This window comes from Xiphophorus couchianus, chromosome 5, assembly GCF_001444195.1.
Source record: "Xiphophorus couchianus chromosome 5, X_couchianus-1.0, whole genome shotgun sequence".
Lineage (NCBI taxonomy): Eukaryota > Metazoa > Chordata > Actinopteri > Cyprinodontiformes > Poeciliidae > Xiphophorus > Xiphophorus couchianus.
In genome coordinates, this window is record NC_040232.1 from 20,206,928 (window position 1) to 20,233,106 (window position 26,179).

The 26,179-nt window shown below is 38.9% G+C and overlaps 1 protein-coding gene across 1 annotated transcript; it reads right to left on the reverse strand.

Annotated features, from left to right (window-relative positions):
- Nucleotides 1-5,540: 5,540 nt before the first annotated feature.
- On the reverse strand, nucleotides 5,541-20,601 carry LOC114143971 (neuronal acetylcholine receptor subunit beta-2-like). Its single transcript, XM_028016385.1, has 8 exons — nucleotides 20,017-20,601; nucleotides 15,964-16,109; nucleotides 12,495-12,539; nucleotides 12,297-12,406; nucleotides 11,627-12,153; nucleotides 9,880-10,358; nucleotides 8,607-8,752; nucleotides 5,541-7,306 (listed from the first exon to the last, which is right to left on the reverse strand). The coding sequence occupies exons 1-8, from the start codon at nucleotides 20,060-20,062 to the stop codon at nucleotides 7,291-7,293; spliced, it is 1,515 nt and encodes a 504-aa protein (XP_027872186.1). The 5' UTR covers nucleotides 20,063-20,601; the 3' UTR covers nucleotides 5,541-7,290.
- Between the last annotated feature and the right edge of the window lie 5,578 nt (nucleotides 20,602-26,179).

Sequence of the window (26,179 nt, forward strand, 5' to 3'; positions counted from 1 at the left end):
TGCAGAAAAGACTCTGACTTTAACTTTTACTTCCTTTAAGGTTGTAGCTTAGAAACATTTCTGATTCCCAAATGTTAGTATTGCACATCTATCACTCTGTTTGAGGACTTAGTTAGCTGCCCGTTTCTTCTCATTTCAAAACAGACAAAACTATCAAAACAATGTCTTTTCTTTCTCTTTGTTCAGCAGGAATCAGTATACGCAGTCTGTTCCAGTGAGATGGTAGCTGCACAAAAAGGACGGATGAAGAAAAAAACAGGACAAGCGCAACAGGGATAATGTGCTTTTGATGTCTCCTGCGTTGCCACCCAACGAATGCTGTGTTCGCAGTGTGGCGTCATGACACACTCATCTTTGCCAGCCACATTACAGAAGCAGTATAAGAGGGGGAACTGGGCTCAAAATCAATGTTTCTGTCAGGACTCTTTAACAAGATGCCTCAGTACCTGTCCTGCCATGAAATGTTTAAGTCACATCTGTTGTGAAAGCTAAGTCCCGAATCCTCATATCCCCTGTTTTTCGCTGGATTTTCTTACAGTTCGTGCTTCCATCTCCTTTCACTTTGCATACCTGCGGCACACTTCTGGACCCGCTCTCGTTCGTTCAGCTCAAATGTGTGCCATCTTTCTTCCTCTAGTTGAACACAACACATAAAAATATCCATCTGCCTCGCTGGAACTTTTAGCCCATGCTGAATTATTCACACCCACATATCTGCACCGCATCCCCATGACCCAGAGAAGAGCTTTTATTTTGAACCCTAAGCAACAAAATCCAGATGGGGTGGTTTTTTTCCCCCCCTGGTATGATTGTGTCACTGAGGAGAATTTAATGGAGTAAAAGGCTGAGGGGTTTCTAAGAGCTTCTCGGAGGCAGGAATGTAAATAGCTAGACTTTATTATGAAGGTGAGGAGGGAAATACCAGCATTGGAGTGGTGAAGAACTAAGGTTAGGTCTGCCACAGGGAGAGCAGGAAGTGTGATTCTCAAAAGAAATCAAAAGTGCTCCATTTGACACATCATATCAGGTAACCCAAACAACTGTCTTCTCCTGCAAACTGCTGCAATCTGATGCAATAAATGGCAGATATTCAGTTTGCAGGAAGAAAACAGCCTGATTTCTTATACACAAGAGGAGGATGAAGAAATCCTACCAACAATCACAACTAAACGAAATACAACAGGCGACTGAAAGGTTTTAGAGCACATTTTGAAATACAGAGGCAATTTCTTCAGTTCACTTAACTAACACGAGTAAATAAGCAACTTAAATACATTTCGAAAAAACACATTTTGGGTGTAAAAGTTTTTTACCTAAATGACTAAATTGGCTCACATGTATACACACTCCCCACTAGTTTTTGGCTCCTTAAAATACAATGTCTTTCCATTTCCTCAACCTTATTCAAGGCTTGTTGGCTAGATTTGTGGATCTATTTTTTTAAAGCTAGAAGTGGCTCAAAGATCTGAAAATACTTCACCTGGACACTCAATATGAATATTAAGTGTAACCAGGAGGAACACAAGAAGGGCTAGATTTCAGCAATACGCTGGTGATGTTCGAGAGCCCTTAGATTGGCAGATGATGAGTTTCCAAACACTTCAAGACAAGCCAAGAAGGAAAGTGAAGAAAGTGGCAAAAACTCTCAAAATGCACAAGATATTTCTGTATCCAAGAAAATGATGAAGAGATAAGAAAAACATGCAAGAAAACCTGGTAAATTAAATAGCAAAACTGGAACAAAGTGAGACACTGTACGCAGTCAGGGTTTAAATCATGAACACAGTGCCAGTGTTGATGGTTAATAAATGAGGATCAGATGTGAAAAGGAGGCGGAAAACACGACTAGTGAAATCAAACCAGAGTGAAAGAAAGCACTGCAACAAACAGCCAAGACAACGTCATCAATATCTAAACAATTATCTGTAGTCCATAGCATCCACAGTCTGTTCTTATTTGGAACCACACCAAAATTTTAATCTGTTATACTGATGGTGCAAAAAAAAAAAGTAGAATAATTAGTCATTCTAAGCCAAATGAAATTGGTTTTATAAATGTCTTAGTTGTTGCTGCTTGGTATAAATTAATCACTAAAGGCCGATTTTTTTCCCTTTCCTGTGTTTTACGACCCCTGTGATTAATTTAGTGTAAGGTTTTTTATTTTCTTTATACCTAACCTCGATCAAAACTTTTCGTGTTTTTATCGAAACACTTGTAGCAATCTCGCTCCTGAAAAGAGGATTAACAGCCTGATGTACACACCTACACACCCATGCATATGTTCATTTGTTTGACTGAGTAAAGCAATAATTTGTTTGTCTCTGCCCACGCAGGCCTATACAGAGTTTATTGCCTCTTACGACGCTTTGTGCAGACCCAAGTAAAGACGTACATAAGAATGATTTACATCCCAGCAGCACGCACCATATTTCCAACACGAACGCAAAACTGAACAGCCATGGACGTTCATACTTCTGTGATTCAGTTCTTCTTCCGCTCCTTTTTTTGTATTTGTTTTGAATTTCCCTCAGGACAGTAAAATGTCAGGACATCTGTAATATGTTGTCCAAATGTAGGTTTGCTCACTCTCACTTTAAAGGTAATGAATCAAACTGGTGACACCAAGTTTCTTTCTTTATTTTTTTTTACCACAATCATCTTTACATGAACATGCAAAGAAATTGCTGAGCTTTGCATTGGGACTAAAATAAAGCTCATTAGTTTGGAAATTGTTTGATGGCTGCATTTTTGTGAAAGAGATGCTGCTGAAGCATAACCAAAGCACTCAAATAAACTTAGCTTGTCTATATTGAAGTAAAATTACATCTGAAGTCCAACTGTAAACTTTCTTGACAAATATAACAAATACATCCTGTAAGACTTTTCAGATGCTTGAAGAGAGAAGAATTTTACATACTGGGATTTGAGCAGAGTGGAAAGAAAATGAGATGTTTGTTTTTCTTTGTGAACTTCCGACTCAAGAGTGGTGTTTTGTCCTTTCTGGTCATCCAAGAATACATCATTCTGCCCCTGACACACACACACACACGCACCCCCCCATGCCCACGCACACACACACACCCACGCCCACCACCCCCCCCACACACACACCCAAGCTAACATGCAGAAAGATCAAATGCCAAGTAGAGCTGGAAGGGGGTTATCCAGAGAAATACTGACATAAGTCATCATGCTAACCTGGCGATATATGCAGGGGCCACAAAGACACACAAAAGCTCATCAGGAAGAGAGAGAGAGACAGAGAGAGGGAGAGAGGGAAAGAGAGAGGGGGGTTTCTGTCGTCTGAAACTAGAGTGTACATGCTGCACATGTCTAGTGCCGCATCATTTTTCAATTTCCCTTTCCTGCTTTTATCAGTTTGCAGCTGAAAACTTTGCGGTCCGTGTACTGAACGCCACCGTACACATCTGCATGCACACAAATGAGCAAAAGTTTGGATTTTGCACGCAGCTTGTCCCACGTTTTCAGCTGTTGGGGTGTGCAGCGTGAAAAAGGACAGATAATTGGGTTTATCACAGGCATATTTTTAGTCCCCGTTTCTCCACACACAATTTACAGAAGAACGCAAAAGAGCAGAAGGAAACTGCAGGGAGAAAGAAAAAGAGGAGGGAAAAGGAGAAGAGGGGAAAATGAAAGACGTTAAACAGGGTAGAAAGAGATAGGAAGGAAAATGGATCACAAAGATGGAATCTGGCACGTGTTCAAGATTGGTGGAGTGTGTGAAGGAAATGCTGTTCCCACCCTCAGGCAGTGTGCAGGTTGACAGATCTGACGCGCCCTCTGGTTTACCGCAGGATGTGTGGGTGGGTGTGTGGGTGTGTGTGTGTGTGTGTGAGGGGCTGTGGAGTTAAGAGGGGGGTATGTGCAAGGGTCCAAAACCATGCTTATTAAGGAGAGCAACCTTAGTCAACGTAAGCAGCACAGGGATCTAAATTACCCAGCGTGATTCAGATGTCAGCTCACACTGACACATAGTGGAAGACATGGAAATCTAAATCTCCTGGTCGCTGTGTGGCATCAAGCATCAACATCGACTCCAGGGCAGAAAAAGAGCAAAAAAGTATCTGAAGCAAAAAGAGTTTTGCTTTCTATTTGTACTCCAGTTTGGACATTGTTTTAGGAGTGTCTGTCCGTTCGTTCCTTCCTTCTGTTTCTCAGAAGGTAGAGAATGAAACCTCAGACTCAGTGATTTTCTCTTTTTATTTTGGAGATTGCAAGATGAGCCCGTGCTGGAAGGGATATGTAGTGTGTCTGACCCGATGTCTCCTCCCAGATATCTGAAGGGAGGTAAGCATCAGATTCACCTCCGTTCTGCAGCTCCTGCCAGGGGTTTCCCATGCAGCCCTGTGAAGGAAGACAAATTAGGCTTTTATACTGTAAACTTTAAGCGCTATAAATGCACTTTTATGTATTTTTCATGTGGAGTTAAAAATCTAATTCCTTTGTTTCAAAATGAATCAGTGATTTTCTTATATTATTGAAAACTTGGAGATTATTTTTTCTATCTTTTTGAATTTTGTTACCTTCCACTGCAAGAAACAAATTATTTAAAACCCATTTTTGTCGACCTTATAAGACATTTTTTTTGTGTGCTACAGAGGCCCAGAAGAAGAGTGACAATGTTTAAGGTTTTTATGGCTGAAGTCATCTTAAAAAAAAAAATAAATACATTGTTAGTTTTTCCTTGCTTTTCCGAGATTCCAATAAGACAAAACATAAACTATTTTATTCAAAATCCTTGCCACAAAATGATTTAAAGAAGAAATGCCAGAGGTATGATTTAAATCTTATTGGATCAACTGTGGCTTACTCTGTGGTTACAGGTCAAAACTGACTTATCACAGACAAACAACTGTTACATCCAGTTACTCAAACATTTTTACTGTAAAGAAGACAAGTGTGGAAAACACTCCTTGCTTTCGTGGATAAATGACACAGGCAACAATTTGCCAACTCAAACAGAATCATAATGTAGTAAAAGCAACAATCTAGCATGCGGCTTTCCCAGCAAGTCTGAATCTGTCTTTCACTGACACACAGCAACAAAGATCCGTCAGTGTCCTTCCCCTGCCAACCTTATGCTGATATCAAACACACTTACACACAATATATATACGAACACACAAACCTAGAGGGGCCACAATAAATATGCGGTTGGTCGATAACTGTCCACCAGAGCAGAGACTCGTAGTTTTTTGCTGATGTGCTGACTTCAGGTCAGACATCAGTGCTCCACGTTTGCTGAGATAAAGAATTTGGGCCCTTTAAATCATACCATGGACCATTGTGTGTGTGAGTGTGTGTTCATCCATGCAATGGTGCATTAAAAGTAACTGTCTGTCTTCAGGGGGTGCTCTGAGATAGAGAGTGTCATTATTTTCACCATAGAGTGCCTCCTGGTTAGCTGGTTGGGTTCATGAATTGGAAAATGGACGCTCGAAGACTCACAAAAGAACTCGGCTTCAATGGAGCAAAGAGCATTTATTGTTTTTGTCAATTCCAACTCACCACCTCAACCATTAACACACTTTTTGAACCTAAAAACCGAGCAGGACAAACCCGTGAAGCATTTTAACATCTACAGGAAGAAAACAGCTATACACACATTCATAAACCTTCACACACACGCCGACTGACGCTGACATTTTCAATCAAAACCTGCACAAAACAACTGCAGGAATGTTAAAGGCAACACACCATATGCCTTAATTTTTGTCGCTATGTTCAATTTTCTAATGTAGGAAAATACTTTAGCCACTTTTTGCCAACCTTGTCTGCCCACCTGAGCACTGAACACATTGTCTAATGTCACCTTGTCTCAACTCATACTTCCAGAGTCTGTCGAAATTACATTATGACATAATGTGCCCTTATTTCTCACCCCCAGGCTCTTAATGTGACAGCAGCTCTTCTACATTTACTCTGCTGTCAATATTTAACACCAAAGAAGTGTCGGCAGATATGAAACCTGCTCTGTGACGTAAAGATAAAAAAACTCTGCATGTGTCATAGCATGTTAGGATGGAGTGTTGTGCACAAAGAGGGATTGTGATTTAATCATAAATCTTGTCAAATGAAAATCTGTCGTGTTTGTGTTTTATACATGGGACACTGAACAAATGAAACAAAGTAAAAACATTTTGTCAGCACATTATTGTAGAGTTTCAACACAGATTTTTTTTATTCAACATATTGTATTAGTACACAGTTAGTGTGGAAATTCTTTTCAAATCAATCATCTTATTTTACACGTGTAACATCACATTGTTCCTGGGTGCACATTTGCATCGTTCCAAAAAGTGTATCTACCCTCTGTTTAAATCCAACAAGTAAAAAACAAAAGGAATAGACAAGACCCTTTCAAAACTTCTTCTGTCTTTAATTTGACCTACATCCTGCACAACTTGTTACAAAAATGTGCCGCACATCAAATAATAATTTCTGTAGTTTCAGCTTCAGCATTCATTCTTTCTTTTTGTAGATTTAAAACATCTTGATTTGGCAGCAGTCCCTCACTCCATCCTTCAGGTTTTCTATCTCTGTCAAATGACAGACACATCACTTTTGTTTGGATGTATCCTTTCAGTCTCTGTGAGTCTGATAGCTAAAATCCCTCATTCCTAAGCTCGCTGGCTGAAATCTGTAATGTTGGGGGAAAAAAACAACTTGATTGGGTTTCATCCACCTTGAGGAAAAACCCAGTTCAATCTGAAGAAAGTAACCCCAAATCACAAATCAGCCACCATCTCTGTGGGTATGGTGGCTGCAACCAATCACTCTTTCACTGCTTTTACATCACTTTTTGTCATGTAGTCTTTCGGGGAAGATTTCCTGAGTCGTCTCCGAGTTTGTCTGACAGGCTTTTTGACATATCATGTCACAAAAAATAACAGAAAGACAGACAAAAAAAAAAAAAACTAAGCAAAGAAGAAAAACGCAGAGACGGAGACCAACAGCAGAACAAGTAACATCCAAAGTAGGACAGACGATGGAAATGAAGCACTCACTAAGGGGACAGTGGAACAATAGTTTTATAATAAAGAAAGAAAGGTGAAAAAGACACAATATTCCAGTTGTGTCCTCGCACAAACACTGGTTCACATTTAAAGTCCAACGTTGCAAATTCAACAAGTGCAGCAGGCTGCCCAGATCAGGCTGAATGCACATCTGATCTGACCAGCAGCAGCTGAATTATGTTTGACAAGTGTTCAGCTTCTTTTCTTCTTTTGATGCTGATTTGACAGTTTTCTCTTCTGTGCCACAGAAATCCTAGAAATCTCCATATCTGCAGGGAGAAAAACACAGCATGATAAATGCATTCATGTCTCTATATATAACATTTTATGTAAAAAAACACTTCGAGTGAGATATTCCTGGGAGTATTTGAAATAAAGAATGCCTTGAATGGTACTGTTTGAATGTTTTCTACCGAGTTGCGAATTAAATATTAAATGTGACAATTACACCTGCGAGACTTTTGATTTTACCAAAACATAAAAACAGTTTTGTTTTAGGCCATTCTTCTTTGCTTCTTCAACTGGTTTGATATTTTGTCAACATCAATTGTCAAGTCTAGTCAAAGATTTTGTATTGGCTTTAGGTCTGGACCTTGAATGACATGATTATATATTTTATCTAAAATGTTTCTATTGTAGTTCTGTAGTTCAGTGTTAGCCTTCCTCCATCTGCATTGTTTGGCATGTGGGCTGAAAAGTTCAATTTGTCTAATTTGAAAACATCCCGTTTTTTGGTTTTATTGCACACAGTCCATAACTTATCGCAAATATTAGATTGGATCTGGTTTGTTTCTCCGTCAACGGCTTTCCTCTTGCCTCTGTTGCATGAAAGACAACTAAATATATCAATGTTTTTTGTTGTTTTATGTAAAAACTTGATCCTACTTCACAATTGTGTAATACTTACTGTCGATTTATCACATAACATTTTAATAAAAACACATTAAATGTTGTGTATGGAACATGACAAAATGTGAAAAAAGCGACAGGTTGAATTCTTTGATAAGGCACTGAAGATGACTGACAAGAAATGTTTAACAAAATTGGAAACCATGTCTTAAATTAATCATTATGCATTCATAGTCCATTGATATGCAACTTTACAACTATTATAAGTCATTTTTACTCCTTCATACCACTACCCACATCAGTCATAAAATGGATTATCTGAAGAAATAAATATTTAGGAATCAGTGGGGAAATTAAATCTAATGATGAACTGTTACTCACTTTGAAGACTCAAAGCACTTTGTCATTTTTTTTTTTTTTCTCCGAAGAGTTTTTGCGGCGCTAGTGGCTCGTATTTTTTGTATAGTAGGCAGACAGGAAGGAGGGTGAGGAGAGGGGGGAAGACATGCGGTAAAGGTCGTCGGGACCGGGAGTCGAACCCGCGAGGTCCGCGTCGAGGACTAAGGCCTCCAAACGTGGGGCGTGCTAACCCCCTGCGCCACCACAGCACACCCCATTGTCATTTAATTTAATTTTAAGTCACCTTAACTGGAGTTTTTGCTAGTTAGAATTTATGTCAGAGTTCATTTGAATGAGTGTCTCACCTTCTGCCTGACTTACTCTGTGTCATCAGCTGTGGGCGTGTTGTAGCTCTGGAAGAGAGGCTGCATGAAGAGTCCCAGAGTTCCCACCACACACACCAGGATGAAGATCCAGAGAAAGAGGCGATCGATCACCATGGCAACGTACTTCCAGTCCTCGATGATCTGGAAGTCATATCAGAAAGTCAAAAGTCGTGACAGGTTCATTGTAACACAAGCCATATGTTTTAGACCAATCACCCTGAAGTCACTTTTTTAAAATATTTTTGCACCAACAATTTGTCTGTTTTTAACATTACTTTAAAATAGTTGCTCTAAACATTTAACTCTCTTTGGAGAGGTTTATAAGACAGGAAAAACAGACTAACAGGAGTTTGAACATCTGATGTTATGAAGGCTTTCAGGTCTGTTGCCAAAAATATTTTTAGCTATAAAACATATGACTGATATTAAGAGACTGGCTAAAAAAAATCTGTCATGATCAACTGTGGCTGGATAAGATGCTGGTTGAAAGGAAAGTTCAAAAACCCAAGGCCACAAAAAAGGGGTCAGTGCTAGCTCCTTGGTAAATCAGCTTAGATGTGATAAAGACCAGATTTCTATTTTTATTCATCACTTTAATCATTTTGACTGCTCAAAGGTTCACAGAGAGCCTGAAACTTTGAAATGAACAAAATTACAGCATCATGGAAAGGAACTGTTGCTTTTTGAACTTTATACCAGTATGCATAAAGATATATTTTATTAGAAATGTATGTGATAGATTGAAACAACATAGTGCATTTGTGAAGTGAAAAGAAAATTACACATGAGTTACAAAATGTTTAGAAGTGAAAACCTGAAATGTGTGGCATGCTTTTGGATTTCATTACTTTTTACTAAAGTTACAGCAAAGTTTTATGATTTTGCCTCTAACGTTATAATGCAACCATACTTTAAACTTTCCTATAATTTTTTTTTCAAATTTATATTTAAAAATCTCCCTCACCCCCCAAAAAATGCCAGATGTACCCCAACTTTGCTTGATACTACTTTTTGTGGGATAGCCCATATAAATACATTGACGTTGTGTTGTAAAAAAAAAATTAGTTCAGGAAGTAGGAATATTATTTCAAGGCACTTTAAACACTGTATGTTTAGAGAGTCAGTCTTTATAGATCTAATATATCACACATCAAAATCTGTTTTTTCTTCTCTTATTCAGCCTCTGTCGCTCTTCAAGAGAGGGGCTGATGATCTAATGATGATTTTCATTCTATCTCTCCTTATTTCTCTGTACTTCAGCTCCTCACCCCTTCATTGCCATCTTCCATCTTCATGTGTTCAGAGATATATTTCACTCCATCCACTGCTTCTTCCAGCTCTGCATCCAACTGCGCCGCTGTCGGCCTCACAAAGTCGGGGGAGTCCCGGGCGTCGCCCATCTTCCAACAGCAGTTGTACACCGAATCCTCGTTAACATAGAAAGAGTTGCAGTCTGTGGGGATTCCTCCCAGTCTGGCGTCGGAGTGCTGCCTCCTGCCTGCGGCGCTGTGAAAGCTGCTTTTACTGACGGGGTTCCTGCTGGTGAGCCTTTTGCGTAGTTTATTGTGGACGTTGGAGGAACCCGGGCGTCTCATGAGCAGGAGGGTTGCAAGGCGAACCAAGAAGAGGTGCTTGACCCAGTCTGGCATGTAGTGGGTAGACGGGGAGCGATGATGCACATTGAGGACACAGGCCGTACTGACAGTGGAGAATGTGACCAGTACCATGGTGAACATCAAGTATTTACCTGGAAAATGATCAGAAAAAGAGAAAAAAGGGGTAAAACAAAGACATATTAGTACATCTACTGTATACTAATGTGTAGGTCGAGGGCTAAGCTTCTCAACCCACACTGCGTATTTCCTGACTGACAGGATTCAAAGACTTTAAAACATGAATTATACATACATAATTGAAAAGTAATTATATCTAAGAACATAAATCCTATGTGTGTTAAGCTACAAGGAATTAGCTCATGAACAAATCATTTTAAATGACACTTTCCGATCTCGATCTTGGAAATATGAGCTAAGTCTACAAGCCAGCTGCAGCTTCCTGACAACAAACACTCAATACAGAACCTATTTCAGAAAAAGTGTCTGTCCATGTTTCATTTACATGTATTTTATGTTGGATACTGTTACATTCCTTTTTCATTAAATGCAACAAGATTAAGAATTTGCTGATTTTATGTTATTGCAAACTAAATGACGGCAGTGTTCGTTCTCACAACCCCCACGAAACAGCTTTTCGGTTCACTCCACAGTTTCAGAACCTCCATTGTTTTGTAAAAGTTTATTGATTCTGGGAAATCTAGAAAACCTCTTTTCAGTATTTAGAAAGTGACTATATTAAATTTTCTCCAATTACTGCAGAAAATAATGCTGACTGATGCTTTCCAGAAAAAAAACACTATGGGTATAACATCTGGAACAGGATGTTTTAAATTTCTCTTTAAGAATTAGTTGTGCCTCCACTTCCAACATTAGTGTGCTTTTTCTTTCTCTTTCTTGTTCTCCCCTCTTTAAGAAAGGCAGGAGCTTCTTAAAGAGACAGAGGCCCAATTTCAAGGTGTCAAATTACAAAGTCAAATTTCTTCTAAGTCACGGATGTTATATACAGCATTTTTATAACAACTGAAGGTAACATAGTTACTTGACTGTGCTATAAAAAAAGGAATATGTGCCTCAAAAATACATGAAACCACCACTGTAACACTCTGCAAAGGCCATCCATATTCTGGAAGAGTTTTAAGATTGTGGTGTTGGTTTAGTCAGGTGTAAAAAGCCCCTGAACATAGATAAGGTTTCTCTTTGCTGATGTCAGTGCTTCTAAAAACCTCTAAGGATGTAAAGTATTCAGATTACTTTTTTTAACACATCAATTTTAACAAAAACATTTTATAAAACACCAGATGATAATTTGGTTTTTACAGTTATCCGAACTCTAAAAAGCAAGTTTCGTCTGGCCTTGAATCCATCCCATGAGCAGCAAACAAACACAAACTTCACAGACCTATGAGTGGCACTGCCAGAGAGGTGGGTGGCACTATCTTTGATATCAGGAGCAGGAACACGGTGAGGGCCAGCAGCACCGAGATGCACAGCGTCATCTTCTCCCTGCAGTCCGAAGGCAAATAGAACACCAGGATGGCCAACGACGTGATCAGCACGCACGGGATGATCAGATTGATGGTGTAAAACAGGGGCTTCCTCTTGATGACGAAATCGTAAGTGATGTCAAGGTACGTGATGTCACTGGGGTCCTCGTTTTTGCGTGCCGGGAGCGAGACGATGTCCCACTCCCCGCTCGGCGTGAAGTCGTCCCGGCTGGCGAAATCGCTGGTGAGGATGAGGTCCACCTCTGTGTGGTCGTACGTCCAGGAGCGAAACTTGAGCGTGCAGTTCTGTTGATCGAAGGGAAAGTTCTGCACCTCGATGGAGCAGGCAGACTTGTAGATGGCTGGGGGGAGCCAGAAGATGTCGCCCGTGTTGGAGACCACAGCGTTGCAGTAGAAGGAAACTTCATACACTCCGTCGGCACTGTGATATGTTTAGAGATTGGCCACAAATATTCAACAGTGAACAATCTGTCCATTCAACAATACAGCCACGGTTAAATGCATTTTCACATTTTCTCTGAACCTTCAGCTCATTTTATCAGTTTACGCTTTCCACCTACTCACTTGTTGTAAAGTACTATGTCAGGAAGCCAGATCAGTTTGGAAGGTATTCGCAGTTTTTTGATGCCTTCATATTTTTCCGGGTCCCACCTCAATCTGTAGTCATTCCATTCCTATGGAAAGAGCAAGCACTCTTATCAGCAAACCAAAAATGTATGAATTGTGATGCAGACAGGGAATTAGAGAAAGACTGCACAGTACCTGAAACAGCCACACATTGGTGGTCATTATCTGCTCCCTTTCATTCTGCAGAAACAAAAAAAAAATCATTTATTTTAAACATTGATTGGATTTCTGCCATTTTTTAGTTTATCTGGTCGACTTGAAGCACCTTTTAGCAAAATATGTGAAAGTCCAGCTCACCGTAGCACTAAGTCACAAACAGTTTGATGTCAAAATACCATATTTTTTTTAATAGTTCAAACACAGAGTAATTTAGAGTTTTTCATAACATCACTGTAAGCTGTGTTTCATAGCAATTGTTTTCTAAGTTTAGGTCAGAATCATGAAACATAAAGTAGGGGGGTCTGGCAATGATCTCTCAAACTTAAAATAAATTATTTCCTTAATTATTCACATAAATAAAAAGTAAGATAACAGTATATTTGCGGACACTTTGTGTTAACTCTATGATCTTGTTCAGTTGGTTTTCAATTAATGTTTCGTACATTACAACCACAGGTAATCAGACAATCAAACAGATGAGAGAAAAACTGAACTATTTGATCTGCATACAAAGCATATTGGATAAAGGAATCCTATTCCGCACACTGGGCTAAGCACATCATCCCAACAAGGAACACAGAGGCAGCATCAGGTAGTCTGGATTATATTCTTTGGGCCCTCTAAACATATTAATGATTTAGAGGGCCTCACTTTCCACTCGAAGATCACTGTTAGCAGATGTTCTCCATCCAACCTCATCTCTTTGCAAAAAAGGAACATGCAGAAAATTTACTCTCAGGATGAACAAGGTTGGTAAAAAAAACAAACAAAAAAACCATTTCAAAATAAAATAACCACCTCACAGCCCAGATGGACCATCAATGATTCATTCAGTTTTACAAAATCCCAGACATCCAAATAAAAGAATGTGTCTACAAATTCTGCCTTGCATTCTTGCAAGTTCTTGTTCTGCATCGAGTTTGCAGCCCATCCAAAAATCAAATGGGCTGTAGCTGTTCGACCTCGACGTGTCAGTCACGTGTCACTGGGAAGACTCAAAGAGACGGGCAAGAAGACTCACACTTGTTCCCAGCCAGCGGCAACTTCAAGCTGTCACTTCATCTAACCCGCGAGCCTTTTTACTGAGACCCTATGATGCAGAGTTTGAATGTTTGTATGATCACATCACATCTCCATCATTATTTTACTGAGATTTTTTGTTATGAAATTATGGTGTGTGTGTGTGTGTGTGTGTGTGTGTGTGTGTGTGTGTGTGTGTGTGTGTGTGTGTGTGTGTGTGTGTGTGTGTGTGTGTGTGTGTGTGGGTGTGTGTGTGTGTGTGTGTGTTTTAAGTAAAATCCAGTTAATGCAATATAACCATATTTTCTAAACATGTAAATGACCCTCACTGACGCAACACGGGTTCACGTGGTGGAGCAGTGTTTAGATTTTATGCCATGAAATCTATGTAGCTATTTTAATCAAATGAGTTTATTATAGAGAGAAAAGGGATTTTACTAAATATTAGATAAATATCTAAGCAGACAGATACAGAAACAGTGCAGGTTTGTTACAGAGATCTCATCAACTACAACTAGTAGTAGTAGTTGTAGTAGACCTAGGTCAGTTTTGCATAATCACTCATCTCACACCATAATTTATATTTTTCACTTTTTTTCTTCATAGTGCAGTGGAGCCTCCTGAGAAACAACAGAAACTCTAGCTGTCTGGTAAGGTGCATTTCCAATATATTAAACAAAAATCTATCAGACATGGTGTAATGATGTAGTGGGAGGATGAATTATCTTAATATCAAATTATACTTCTTCAGTTTGATGTTTTGTTTCACAAAAAACCAAATGGATTCCACCTAAGTCAAGAGTGTAAAAGAGCCAATTAAAATTGGTTTCCACTCCTCTTCTCTTTACTTGTGTTAACAATGATAAGCTCACATTTTTAGTAGCAAAAACAATGTTGCAGTCAGTTCTCGTCTGGAAATTAGACGCTCAGCAGCCTCTGTGGGTCCAAGTGACTCGGTGTAAGATGGGCTCAGGGAGAGCAGCTGATTAAAGATGCATGGCATCAGAGACATTGGGAAGTTGTCTGCTCAGAGCCCAAAGGGTTTTAAAAAATAAAAACAGCAGAGCCCTTTCTGCTACAGTTTTCTCACAATGCTGCCTTATGTTGGATGATATAAAAGGATCGGCTGTCATGTCACCAAATTAAAGCCCAATTATGGGTTTTTGACCCAGCATCGCCTCTAGTTGAAAAATCTGGATCCACTGAAGTAAAGTTTAGCTCTCCTTCACAAAGGGTGACCCATTCTGTGGAAATCTGGAAAATTTTACAGATGACGTAAGGAGTAGTAAAATTAAAAATCCAATTTACATATTAAAATACTGGTTTACATTGCAGCATTACCATCGCCTCTTGGCTTCTGGTCTCATTGGAGCGCTGAGTCTGTCATGACGGCGATGTCTTGGAGGTTTTTCAGAACAAGGATTGTACAGCTCTCTGAGAACTGTCCACAGTTTGAGATGTTGTTTTATAACCAAAACACTATGATAAAATATTCTCCTCTAGTCTTATAAAAGGCAACTGTTTGTATAATTTATTCATGTTTATCAAGCAAGACTGTTCTTTGTTCAAAGTACTTACTTATGTTGTGACATGAAAAAGAAAATCCAAATAAAGTGAATTTAATTTTGTCAGGAAGATTAAACAAAGCTGAACTTTGTATAAATTACGAAACTTTTTTAATGTAGTAAATGAAATTTGCAAGTACACTGTAAAATCTTAAATTAACTTAATAAATGTGAGTATGTTGTAATTCCTTAACAACCCTTAAAAAGAAAATGCTTGATTGAAACACTCTTATGGATATTTGGTGTTTTGAAATACCAAATTAAACACCATAAACATAACAAGATTGTTTTTTGTTCTGTGGATAAACTTAAAAAGATGCTCTTAGTGCATTTTCTGAAAAATATTACAATGTCATGTATCTTGAATAAATATTTTGGACCTTAATACTAGATATATTTGTGTAAAGACACTAACTTGAATTTTTATTCACAGATTCAGTTTTGTTAAATTTACTTCACCACAGAATCTTTTTTTTTTCACTGCATGTTTTAAACTTCTCCACCGCCGTGTCTCCAACCTGTCTGAGGTTCCTTTGCTCCTCATGAGGCAGTTTTCTTTGTTAAGTTGCACCAGATTTTGTTTAGGGGTATCATGATAAAAAAAAAAAAGGGAGCTAAATAAGAGCCAGCATAAATTTTCATGTCTAAAAAACACGTCTTCCTTAAATCTCACATTATCAACATGAAAAGTTTAAGTGAAAAATTAGAGAAAAGTTGAAGGGGTATAAAAACGTTTGCAAAAGCACTGTATGAAAACTTCATACTGTAGCTGAAATATTAGAGTCGGTCTTCAATGTACCAATAAAACTGGCCCCAAAACCCAATTTTGACGATTATCGCGGATCATAAACTATACTCACAACACTGATGAGCTGCGACAGAGAAACCTGTATGGAGATGGTGACCTGTTGGCTCTTATTCACCGCAGGTCTGATCAGCTTGTTGTAGCGCTCCGGTCCCAGCAGGTGGTTCACCAGCCGCTCCTCAGCATTCTCTGCTCTGCTGTCTGCAGGCAGAAAAGCACAAGCAGCAAATGCACTCCGAGTGTGTTTAATTTCACGTGGCTGCAGGCTAAATCAGCCATTAGAAAAGCAGACACAAGCTCATGTGAAAACATTACATCAGTCAATCAATAATTAATGTGATGAATAAATGCCATTTGCTTGAACCACAACGTCAGGAAGCTTCCTTTTAACAAAAGAAACAACTGAATTTGCTTCTCTCATGTGTTTAGATGCCAGTTGGATGTGAACAATAAAGCTATTAATGCCTAACCTTATCACTATTACACCATGTTCTCGTTTGCTTTGTCAATGTGATTGGCTGAGCATTTTGCAGACGCTCAAAAAAAAAAAAACAGCAAACAGAAATCCAGTCATGCATCCTATGAGACAACCTCTCGAAGCTTTGTATTTGCACAACTTTAAATGATTGGTTATGTAAAAATAGAGCCCAGAATAACTTCGAGGCATTTTTTTTTTTTCGTCTCATGACATTTGCTGTCAACATGCCTCCATTGTCAAGCAAACTTACAATAGCAAAGCGGGCATTAAATATCTAGATGGCTTGCTTCATTGTGCCACATGAACGGTCTCCCTTTTTATTCAGTAGATTGCGTGCAGCGAGCGCAGATGTTCTTGTTACAGATGCACCATGCCGTTTCGACTTTTATGTCAGACTGGGTGTTATTTGTTTCAGTTCAAATGGGGCGAATAAATGCATTAAAGCTAAATGAAACAACCAGTTTTCAGCTTATTTCAACTCAAAAGGACAAATAGTTTGCTGTACCGCTTGCAGAGGGAAAGTCGGGCTAAACTTAAGGATGACGTAAGTTAGACTCTATCCTAACATGACTAGAATACTGAGCAAAAGCCGAGTTATCTCCCATTTCTTTATATTTTGTTTGCATGGAAAGAGATGCCCTTGCAATCTTTACCTCTTTTTTTTTTTGCACAACTTTTATTGTCCCTATTTCTTTAACTTTTGCAACAACAGTGTGATTCCCGGAGAGGTTTTTACTGAAAACATGGCCATCAGGTTGGATGAAGTTCTCTCAGACTTTCTGTGTTGAATGATAAGAGCATGATGTAAAGTGAATGGCCCAGCTGGTAATCTGTCTTGAATCCCATTTAAAATATATGAAAAGAACTGAAATGGGAGTACAAGGAAGACACACCAAGAACATCCCGGATTAAAGCATTTTTTATAGAGATTGGGTCAAAATCCCACCTGAGCGATGCATTGATCTTTATGCTAGATTTTTTGAAGTCGTCATTATCAGAAAAATGATTTTGAATTACATAATATTGAGACATTTAAATAAATAAGTGTTCAACACGTATTTCCTGTTCCATTTCACTTTCTTAAACACATGATTTGTGGACTTACTTGTTTTGATTTGATTGTATTTGTAGGTTGCCTTGGCTGTTAGAGAAATCCGCTGTGAATTTTGTATCAAAAGGCAGATTAAAATATAAATATTGTTCAGTACTTATTACTCTGCCGCATGTGGCTTCAAATGCCTTAAAGCAGCACAGAAGGACAGAATCAGTGAAGTTATAGTGCTACTGTTCTTAATCTGTGCATTTCACCACAGCTGCTATTAAACACTGCCACTTTGAATGAGCACTGGTGCCAAATACAATTACGCAACACTAATCCAGCACAAATCTTTTGGCCTTTAAGGAAATGCAAACACAGGGAGCAACACTGTAAAGGACACAGAAGGCTGCTCAGTCTCTCTGAGTTGTACAGTATTGCATCCTATAAAATATGTAAAACCTTGTTTACAGAGAATATGTATCCTGATGGATCCAATAGAATGATGCTTAACCACGTTTTTTTTCTGTTATATTTACATCAACTGTAGTGAGTTGTCTATTTTATTCATTTATGCTGGTAAAATGTCCTCGCTGTTTGATTCTGACCCAGAGGAAAATGCTAAATGTGACAGTTTAGTGATAAAAGAAGCCAAAATCACAACACTCCACAAAACAAGAATCCAGGGCAGATTATTAACAAAGAGATTCTTTTGAAGCCGAGAGCCACTCAAGTGTGTTCTCTGAGAGAAACAACACGGGGCTTTCTTGGATACATGAACAAAAGTAGCCTTCAGTGAATTATTCAAACAGCCCATCTGCTTTTACTGTTGAATATTTTTAGAGTCTGCACACAACAACTGCCCAATCTTCCAGGTAGACGGAAGAAAATATCTCTAATCGAGAGTAAGACAGATGTTACCCAACTGTGAGTTTCAATTAAAAATTAAGTTAGGAAATAATTGTTTTTAGCAATGTCATTGCATTAAGAATTGTTGGAAATTCTGCCGCTAATACTTTGTGCAAATCCCTTTTTGCCAAGGACAACACTTAGCAAGATGGATCTTTAATCTCTCAGTCTATTTCTTCTAATGTCTTTTTGAGGAGGTCTAAATGAAAATGAAAAAGGTTTGTGTTTGGGATAACAATCCTGTTGAAAGACCTAACGGCAACTCATCTTTAGCTTATGGTCAAGTTTTTCCTGTTTGTATGAAAATATTTTCTCATAATGCCCTAAAAGAGGCCAGAATGCCATTGCAGCATCTTCACCGGCTTAATGGTGGACATGAGGAGTTTACACATTTTCAGCCCTTGTTTTATACCAGACTCACCTGAAGTGTTTCTTGCTGAAAAGCTTAATCGTCGTCTCGTCTGATTAAACACAATGATCCAGTTTAAAAGGAAAAAAGCATTTTTTTAATGATATTACTCTTATCCAACCAATAGGCCTGTAGATGCTGTCTTACAATGAGCTCTGAATATTTATTTTACCTCGTCCAGTGCATGGTGGCATGGTGTGTTATGGCTACTTCTCCAACCCAGAGGCTAAAAGAAACTCACCTCTGCATCTTTTTCTATTTATACCACACAGACCAAGACAGTCGTTGGTTATTAATGAAACATTTCTATCCACAGAGATCAACTTTAAGATTAAATTATTCAATCAAATAATGGATTGGCTTACAGATATTCTTTCAAGCCAGGATGATTTTGCTTAAAGGACAGTTTGTCAATGTAAGAATAAATAAACACAAAACAAACCATGTAGATTTTTTTTTTTTTACTGGGAAATGATGCCGCAGCAATAATCGATTAATTGGAATGTAGGTTTTTAAAACATGTGTTTGTTTTTGTTTAAATGGCCGAATCTCAGTTTTAAAACCGTGCACTTGAAGTTGGTGGCTGAAAGCATTTCTTTAGCCAAAAGGATGAGAAAGTGCAAAAAAAGTTATTAAATGAATGATGAAGAAAGAGAAAGAAATTCAAAACTGAACAGTATGTCCCACAATGCTTGCCTCAGTGTCTATGTTTTTTTTATTATTATTATTATTAAAAACTGACAAAAACTCAAAGTCAGGGATTTTTGTGCAAATCAAGGCTACGGTACAATTTTAAAGAAGCAGAATCCGAACATCGTTCATGTACAAACTTGTGGGTGTGTGTGTGGGTGTGTGGGGGTGTGTGTGGGGGGCGGGGGTGGGGGGGTTGGGGTGGTGTGGGTGTGGGTGTGTGTGTGGGTGTGTGGGGGTGTGTGTGGGGGGCGGGGGTGGGGGGGTTGGGGTGGTGTGGGTGTGGGTGTGTGTGTGGGTGTGTGGGGGTGTGTGTGGGGGGCGGGGGTGGGGGGGTTGGGGTGGTGTGGGTGTGGGTGTGTGTGTGTGCAGGGGGAAAGCACGTCGGTCATATCTGAAGTAGTCCAGAGATCTGTGTGCTTACATTGACATCAGCACCATGGACAGCGTCTATTTCCTCCCTCGGATCACAGCACTGAATGAATTCTCCACTAAAACGCTGCTAGTCTGAACGCACTGGAATCTAAATGCATGTTTTTCATCGTAAAGTTTCACGCTTAAATGCAAGGAATCGAACATAACTCACTTGTAAGCGACAGAATGAGGACCAGGAATAAAGGGTTGGGTGTCATCTCCTTCCCGCTTCCTTGCACGAACTTGTTACTTTCCGACGTTGCTCTTCAAAGAAGAAATTTAAGTCCATTTAATGACAAAATTCAATCTGTGTAGTCCATCGCGATGAAAAAGGATTTTCTTTCCTACAGTTTCAGAGCAACTAGTCCGGTTTTAGATTCTTGAATTTTTCAGAAGATTAGACAGGAAAAAGGAAAACACGGGAACATGGAGACAAAAAGGTTCACAGCCTAAAAATTGATTGTCAAAAAACACATTGTGGTCGTTTTATCTCAGATCGTCAAAAGCCACGCTGTATTTTTATTTTTTATTTATTTATTTTCCGCCGCAAGCAGCCACTGTCACAACGTCGATCCAGATCAAAGAGTCATAGACGAGATCCACTTTGGCGTCGCTGTTGTCTCCAGAAATTTCAAAAGCAAACTTCTATCTCTGTGACTTGACCCACCTTCAACCGGCGGAAGTTTGCAGATCTCTGATGAAGCCTCTGGTGCGCGCCCGCTGGAACCGCGGCGCGCACCGGGAGCGCGCTTCAGCTATCGCTGGCGGTCTGTCTGTTACAGCTTGGAGTCAAACTCACTGAGACTCATTGAGGGGTCTGAGCTCACTCAGAATGAGCAGAGTCCCGATTTGACTTTTAGGGGATTTTTTGTGCATGTGTGTGTATTTACAACTTTGACATTTGCAAGGAATCTAGTAATTTAGATTAACTTCTACAGAGCTTTTTTGTAAAAACACATTTTTAGATTTATTAATATCAAATCTAAAAAGGAGGATGAGTCACTAGCCTTATGGTAACATAGGTTCATATTTTCTCACATCAGTCTCTTTTCTGTTTGATAAAGGTTCAACAATCCAGTTCAGAGGATGTTTAGCCCAGCAAGTTGTTTCTGGAGCAGTTAGTTTTTCTCTCTTTTAATCCATTCATCCATGCATGAATGAATGGGGGCAGGTGCCTATGTCTAGGTGGGGTAGACTCTGGACAGGCGACCAGTCCTCCACAGGCACACACAAGAGGAAACCAATTCCCCCCCCACCCCCCCCCACACACACACACACACACGTCTAAGGACAAATTACACTGACTAAATCAGTCGTGTGTATTCTCAGTGAAAGGAAGCCAGAGTATCCGGAAAAACTCACACAGGAAAAACTCATGCAAGCAAACTCCATGCAGAAAAACCCCGGGTTGGAATTTGAACTCAGGACCGTTTTGCTACAAGGCAACAGTGTTACAATTAGACCACTAGACAGTCCAAGTTCTGAAGTCCTGGTATGAAAATAGCATGTGAGACTAATTGATCTGTGTGCCGGCTTATCTTACTCACCATTATACCTGACAGGAGCTTGAGAGACATTTGGGTTCATTTGCCAATAGTTGGATGGGTTGGTTCCCTTTTGGGGGTTTTTCATTATCAGGACTGTTCAGAACTCGGTCAGTCAGTAAAGGTGAGTCCCATTCTTTCTTCAGAAGTTGGTTAACTTTTGAGCCAGTAGGAATGGATCATGCCTGGGTCAGTTCTTTATAACTTAAACTCTTTGTTGGAGCCAATGAGGAGATTCGCATTCACCATTTAAGCATGCTCAGAGGCACAAAGCAGGCTGGAGCAGAAAGTTCTGGACCTTCTTTAGACCTTTTCTGCATATGTGACTCCTGGATAAAACATCTTGGATTCAAAAGTACAGGCTTGTCTTGATTATAAGGTGCGTTTTCATGCTGCTTTTTCCAAATTTTCTTTCTTTTTCTAATGCTAATGGTAACACAGGATTCGCACCTTCAGAACAGGAAACGGAAGATTTACTTGGGTGACTTTATTGACGTAGTTTGCATGTTCATATATCCATCACGGATGAGACCACATAACCAGCCTTTACACGGCCCAGTGGAGATTTCAATCTGCTTTAATGGAAATCCGTGTCTGCTTCAGTCAAGTTAACTGGCACAAGGTTGCCACATTTCACAGCAGTTCACAGCACACTCCCTCACTAAGTCTCCTTCTCCATCATCACTTTCCACTCATCCGTGCAGATTTCGGGGTGAGAAATAAGAGCAGAGATAATACGAGCCATTTCTGTCGCCTTACACTCAGGACACAATGCATTTGCTACCAATCAATACATAAAACAGGTGAGTAGCTACAACAGTAACGATTTATGTTTGTTACTCTCTTTTTTTTTGTTTAGTTGGTCTGTTCTGTTTTATGTTCTAAATATAATAATAGTTTTATATTGACATACATATGAATATATGTGCATCTCAGTAGTTTAGAATTGCATAGAAAACATGCATTTTTGTCCTTCACTTTAAAAAGTAACACTTATATTTTCTAGATTCATTTCTCACAATTAAGATACTTATTTAATTTTGATTATCTTGGCTTACAGCTTATAAAAACTAAATTTAGTTTCAATAAAAATATTACATAAGACTGATGACTTTTTATATGGTAAACAGAAGTGTGCAGCTTTCCAGATTTCGGTCACTTACATTTTATATGAGGAGGGTTATCCATAAAAGACGCAATGAAAAACTTCAGGGGAAGAAAAAGGTGCGGTTGAAAAAATGTGGACAAGTAGTAAGCCTAACAGCAACTGCGAAAAACACTGCAAAGCAAAACCTGTGTAAACTGTTGTTGATTCACTGAGGCTGCAGCTAAAGCAACTTGGAAAGCCTTAACAATTCAGCGATAACACAAGTATTTTCCTTCCTCTGTCATTCCTTTCCTTTTTCCAATCAACCGTTGGTCACAGCAGGTAGTCACTCCGAGTTTAAAAAGCAGTAATGCAAAGGTCGGTTGCGGGTCAACCTGCTAATGGTTTAGAAATAATCTCAGGTTAGCTTGCTGACGAAAGCCTCAGTTTGAGGGTTGGAGATTGCAATGTGGAAATGTGGATTTGAGTTTCACAGACACGCTGACAGGAGTGGGATGTTGTGACAAACTGAAGATGCAGATGGATTTCATTACGGAGAGGAATTAAGCATTTCCTCCCCACCTACATGATAAGTGCACCAATACAGATCTGCCATCCATCATCAGTGAATTAGATTCCAGCTTTTATGTTGTTTGTCAACATGTATCTCATTTGTGTGGGGGGCTCCAGTTTGGCTAATTTCTGAATTTGAGGCAGAGCTGCCAAACCTCTGCTTCAAGTTTACATTTTCAATATTCTACATTTCTACAGATTATATATATATATATATATATAAACTTTGAAAACTAAATACTTGGACCGGATACAAATTGAGAAGGAAAGCCGATTATACTGGAGTGGTACCAAGCACCAATAAGCAGATATTAGGGAGATAGGATTTATTTAAAAGATTAACACCAGAGTGGTGAACTCACTCACCACATATTTGCAAAAAACTAGGGACAAACACCCACAACAAATGAAATTCAAGGCTATAAGCAATACATTTACCTACACAAGAAAGCACTTCCAACGTTTAAAAAAATTATCATTAGCTTAATCTTTTAATTTACTCAGTAACTCCATGTAACATTGTCCACTAGTAAACAAGAAATTGATATCCAGGAGTTTTAGATCAGTTTCTGAATTTGATCCCATTTGACCAGGCTAACTCTTGTCAAATTTAACCAGAGCATGCTTTGGTTATCCCTCTAATTCTGAAAGGCCTAGCAGATGACACCCACTTAACCATCTCCAGAGACTTTACATACACTGGCTGGGCATTCATCCAATCAAGCTTACTAGTGTGATTGGCATTTTTCATTACAAAAGGCTTAGACTCTCCAATATGTGACAAGTGACAAAAACATGAGAGATGCTTTTGTACTTTTTCCAGAAAGCAGACTTCTGTGGCTTTTTTATTAAGAATAAAAACAATTATCTCAGATTCCCAGAATGCCTTTCTTTCTATTAGATGGCTACTAGAAGTTTCTCAATGAAGTTATTACATAGTAGTTAGGGTTTCACTTTGTGAACGGCGTTAATGGAATGAACTAATGTTTCAATAATATTCTAAGTCATCAAATGGGTCTGTAATCTTTTTCTTCCATGAAAGGAAAAATGGTTTTGGGACCCATGTGGTCTGATAAAACTAAACTTAAAGTTCGCTGTTCTAAATGCCGGTCAGTTTTGACCCAAAACTTTTAGGTGTCTGCTCAAAAGCTGAAGATGGATTTTTTTCAGATCAGGGTGAGTCCAAGCATTCGTCCAAACCCATATAAAAATGACTTTATTTGAGGAAAATTATGGTTTTGAAAAGGTCAAACCAGAGGGCAGAACTAAAGCACTGATGATTAACTCAGTTAATCCTACATGACATTTTTTATAAAACTGAATTAGAGCAAGGTTAAGTACTCTTCATTTTAAAAATAAACACACAAAAATACATACATCAATCGTTTCTAGAATCTGCAAGTTGCCTAATTGGAAATAGTTTGATTTTATTGAATATTTTTGCAACAATATAGACTTTAACACAAGTCTATATTTTTAGACCACCTGAGTCTAGGTGTGCCATCATAGCTAATATGTTTATGTCCAACATCAGAAGACATGCTTCTTCGAACCCCGTTTAGTTATTGCGGAGCAGATGCTGCAAAGAAACATCACACTTTTCACCACAATCTCATTTTCCCTCCCCTCTAATCTGTTGGCCTATATTTCCAATACTTTCAGCGTGACTGTGCGCTTCGCTTGGGTTCAGTCTGAGGCCAAAAGTGAAAACTATATTTGTCTGGTTTCAGATTCCACAAATCAGAACCTTTCATGGGTGTTTTATGACAATAAATCTGTACTGTAAAAAAAAACCAATCAAATAGGATGAGATGACACTTCTTTAGATGTCATGAATTAAAACATATATCTATAAAAAGAACAGTGGATTGAGCACAGACAACATTGCAGTTATGTCAAAATATTATCAAAACATAATGAAAGCTGCTCATGTTTATCTTTAAATAAACTTGCCCAAACGTTGGCATCCATCCTTTATCTCTACTTGCTCAAGATCCGTCACAGGACAACAGAGTTAGGAGCATTATCTGACGTTCACAGGCTTCAGTTTTAAGTCATTACAAAGTTAAATAGGACATAAAAGCAGAAAACGTGACTCATAGATCAAGTTAACATGGAAATAACATATAAAAACCTTAAATACAAATTTCTGACTATCGTCTAAACATCTTTGCTCATTCAGCGAAGTAAGAATTTTAAAAAGCTACAAAAGCTGTACAGCACTTGTTAGAGGTTTGAGGACTTCTTAAATACCCTAAAACATTCTTCACTAATTAGTGAAGAATTTTAATTTAAAGTATAAAACTGTTTTCAAAAGAAATAACACAAGATGATTTTAAATTTGCATTAATAAGAGAGTAGAAACAAAAAACGGCTTCCTAGATGGCGCTGTTTAGCTAGATTTGAGTACAAGCCTCCTGGTTTTATAACTCTGGTTGACCTGATCTAAGATAAATATGACTTGCCGCCCAGACAAGAGCCTGTATCATAATTAAATGCATGACGTTTTATTTTTAGTAAAACTGCGCGCACAGAGGCACATCCTAATATCGTGTCATCACTCATTTCAGAAACTGAAACTCATTTATTAAACAGATTCAGATGAAACAAATCTCTAAAGTTGGGTGTATTGGTCTGGTGTCTCTCTGATAAATCTACTGATACTACTCCTTAAATCAGTGGTATCCAACTCCAGGCCTCTAAGTCTGGTGCCCTGCAACTTTTATATTTGCCTCTGCTTCAGCAAACCCGAGTCAAATAATGAGGTCATTAGCAGGAACTGAACTGTACATTGAGGAGGCGAGTCAGCCATTTGATTCAGGTGTGTTGGACGTCTAAAAGTTAAAGGAAACTGGCCCTCGAGGCAAATCCAGTCCTGCTGGAAAATAAGATGAGCATCTCCATAAAGCTTGGGGAGGGAAACACGAAGTTCTGAATTTGGACTTGACCTCAAGTACCTTGGATTGTGTGCTGCTCCACTCTTTCCAAACTCTGGGGCTTTTCAATTTAATCTTTTGACTTATGAATCTCCTCAAAACCCTTACATGGATTTTTGCTTTATAATTGTCTCAAGGCTGTGCTTGTCCGGGTTATTTGAGCACCTTTCTCCTCTCACACAGCTTTCCATTATT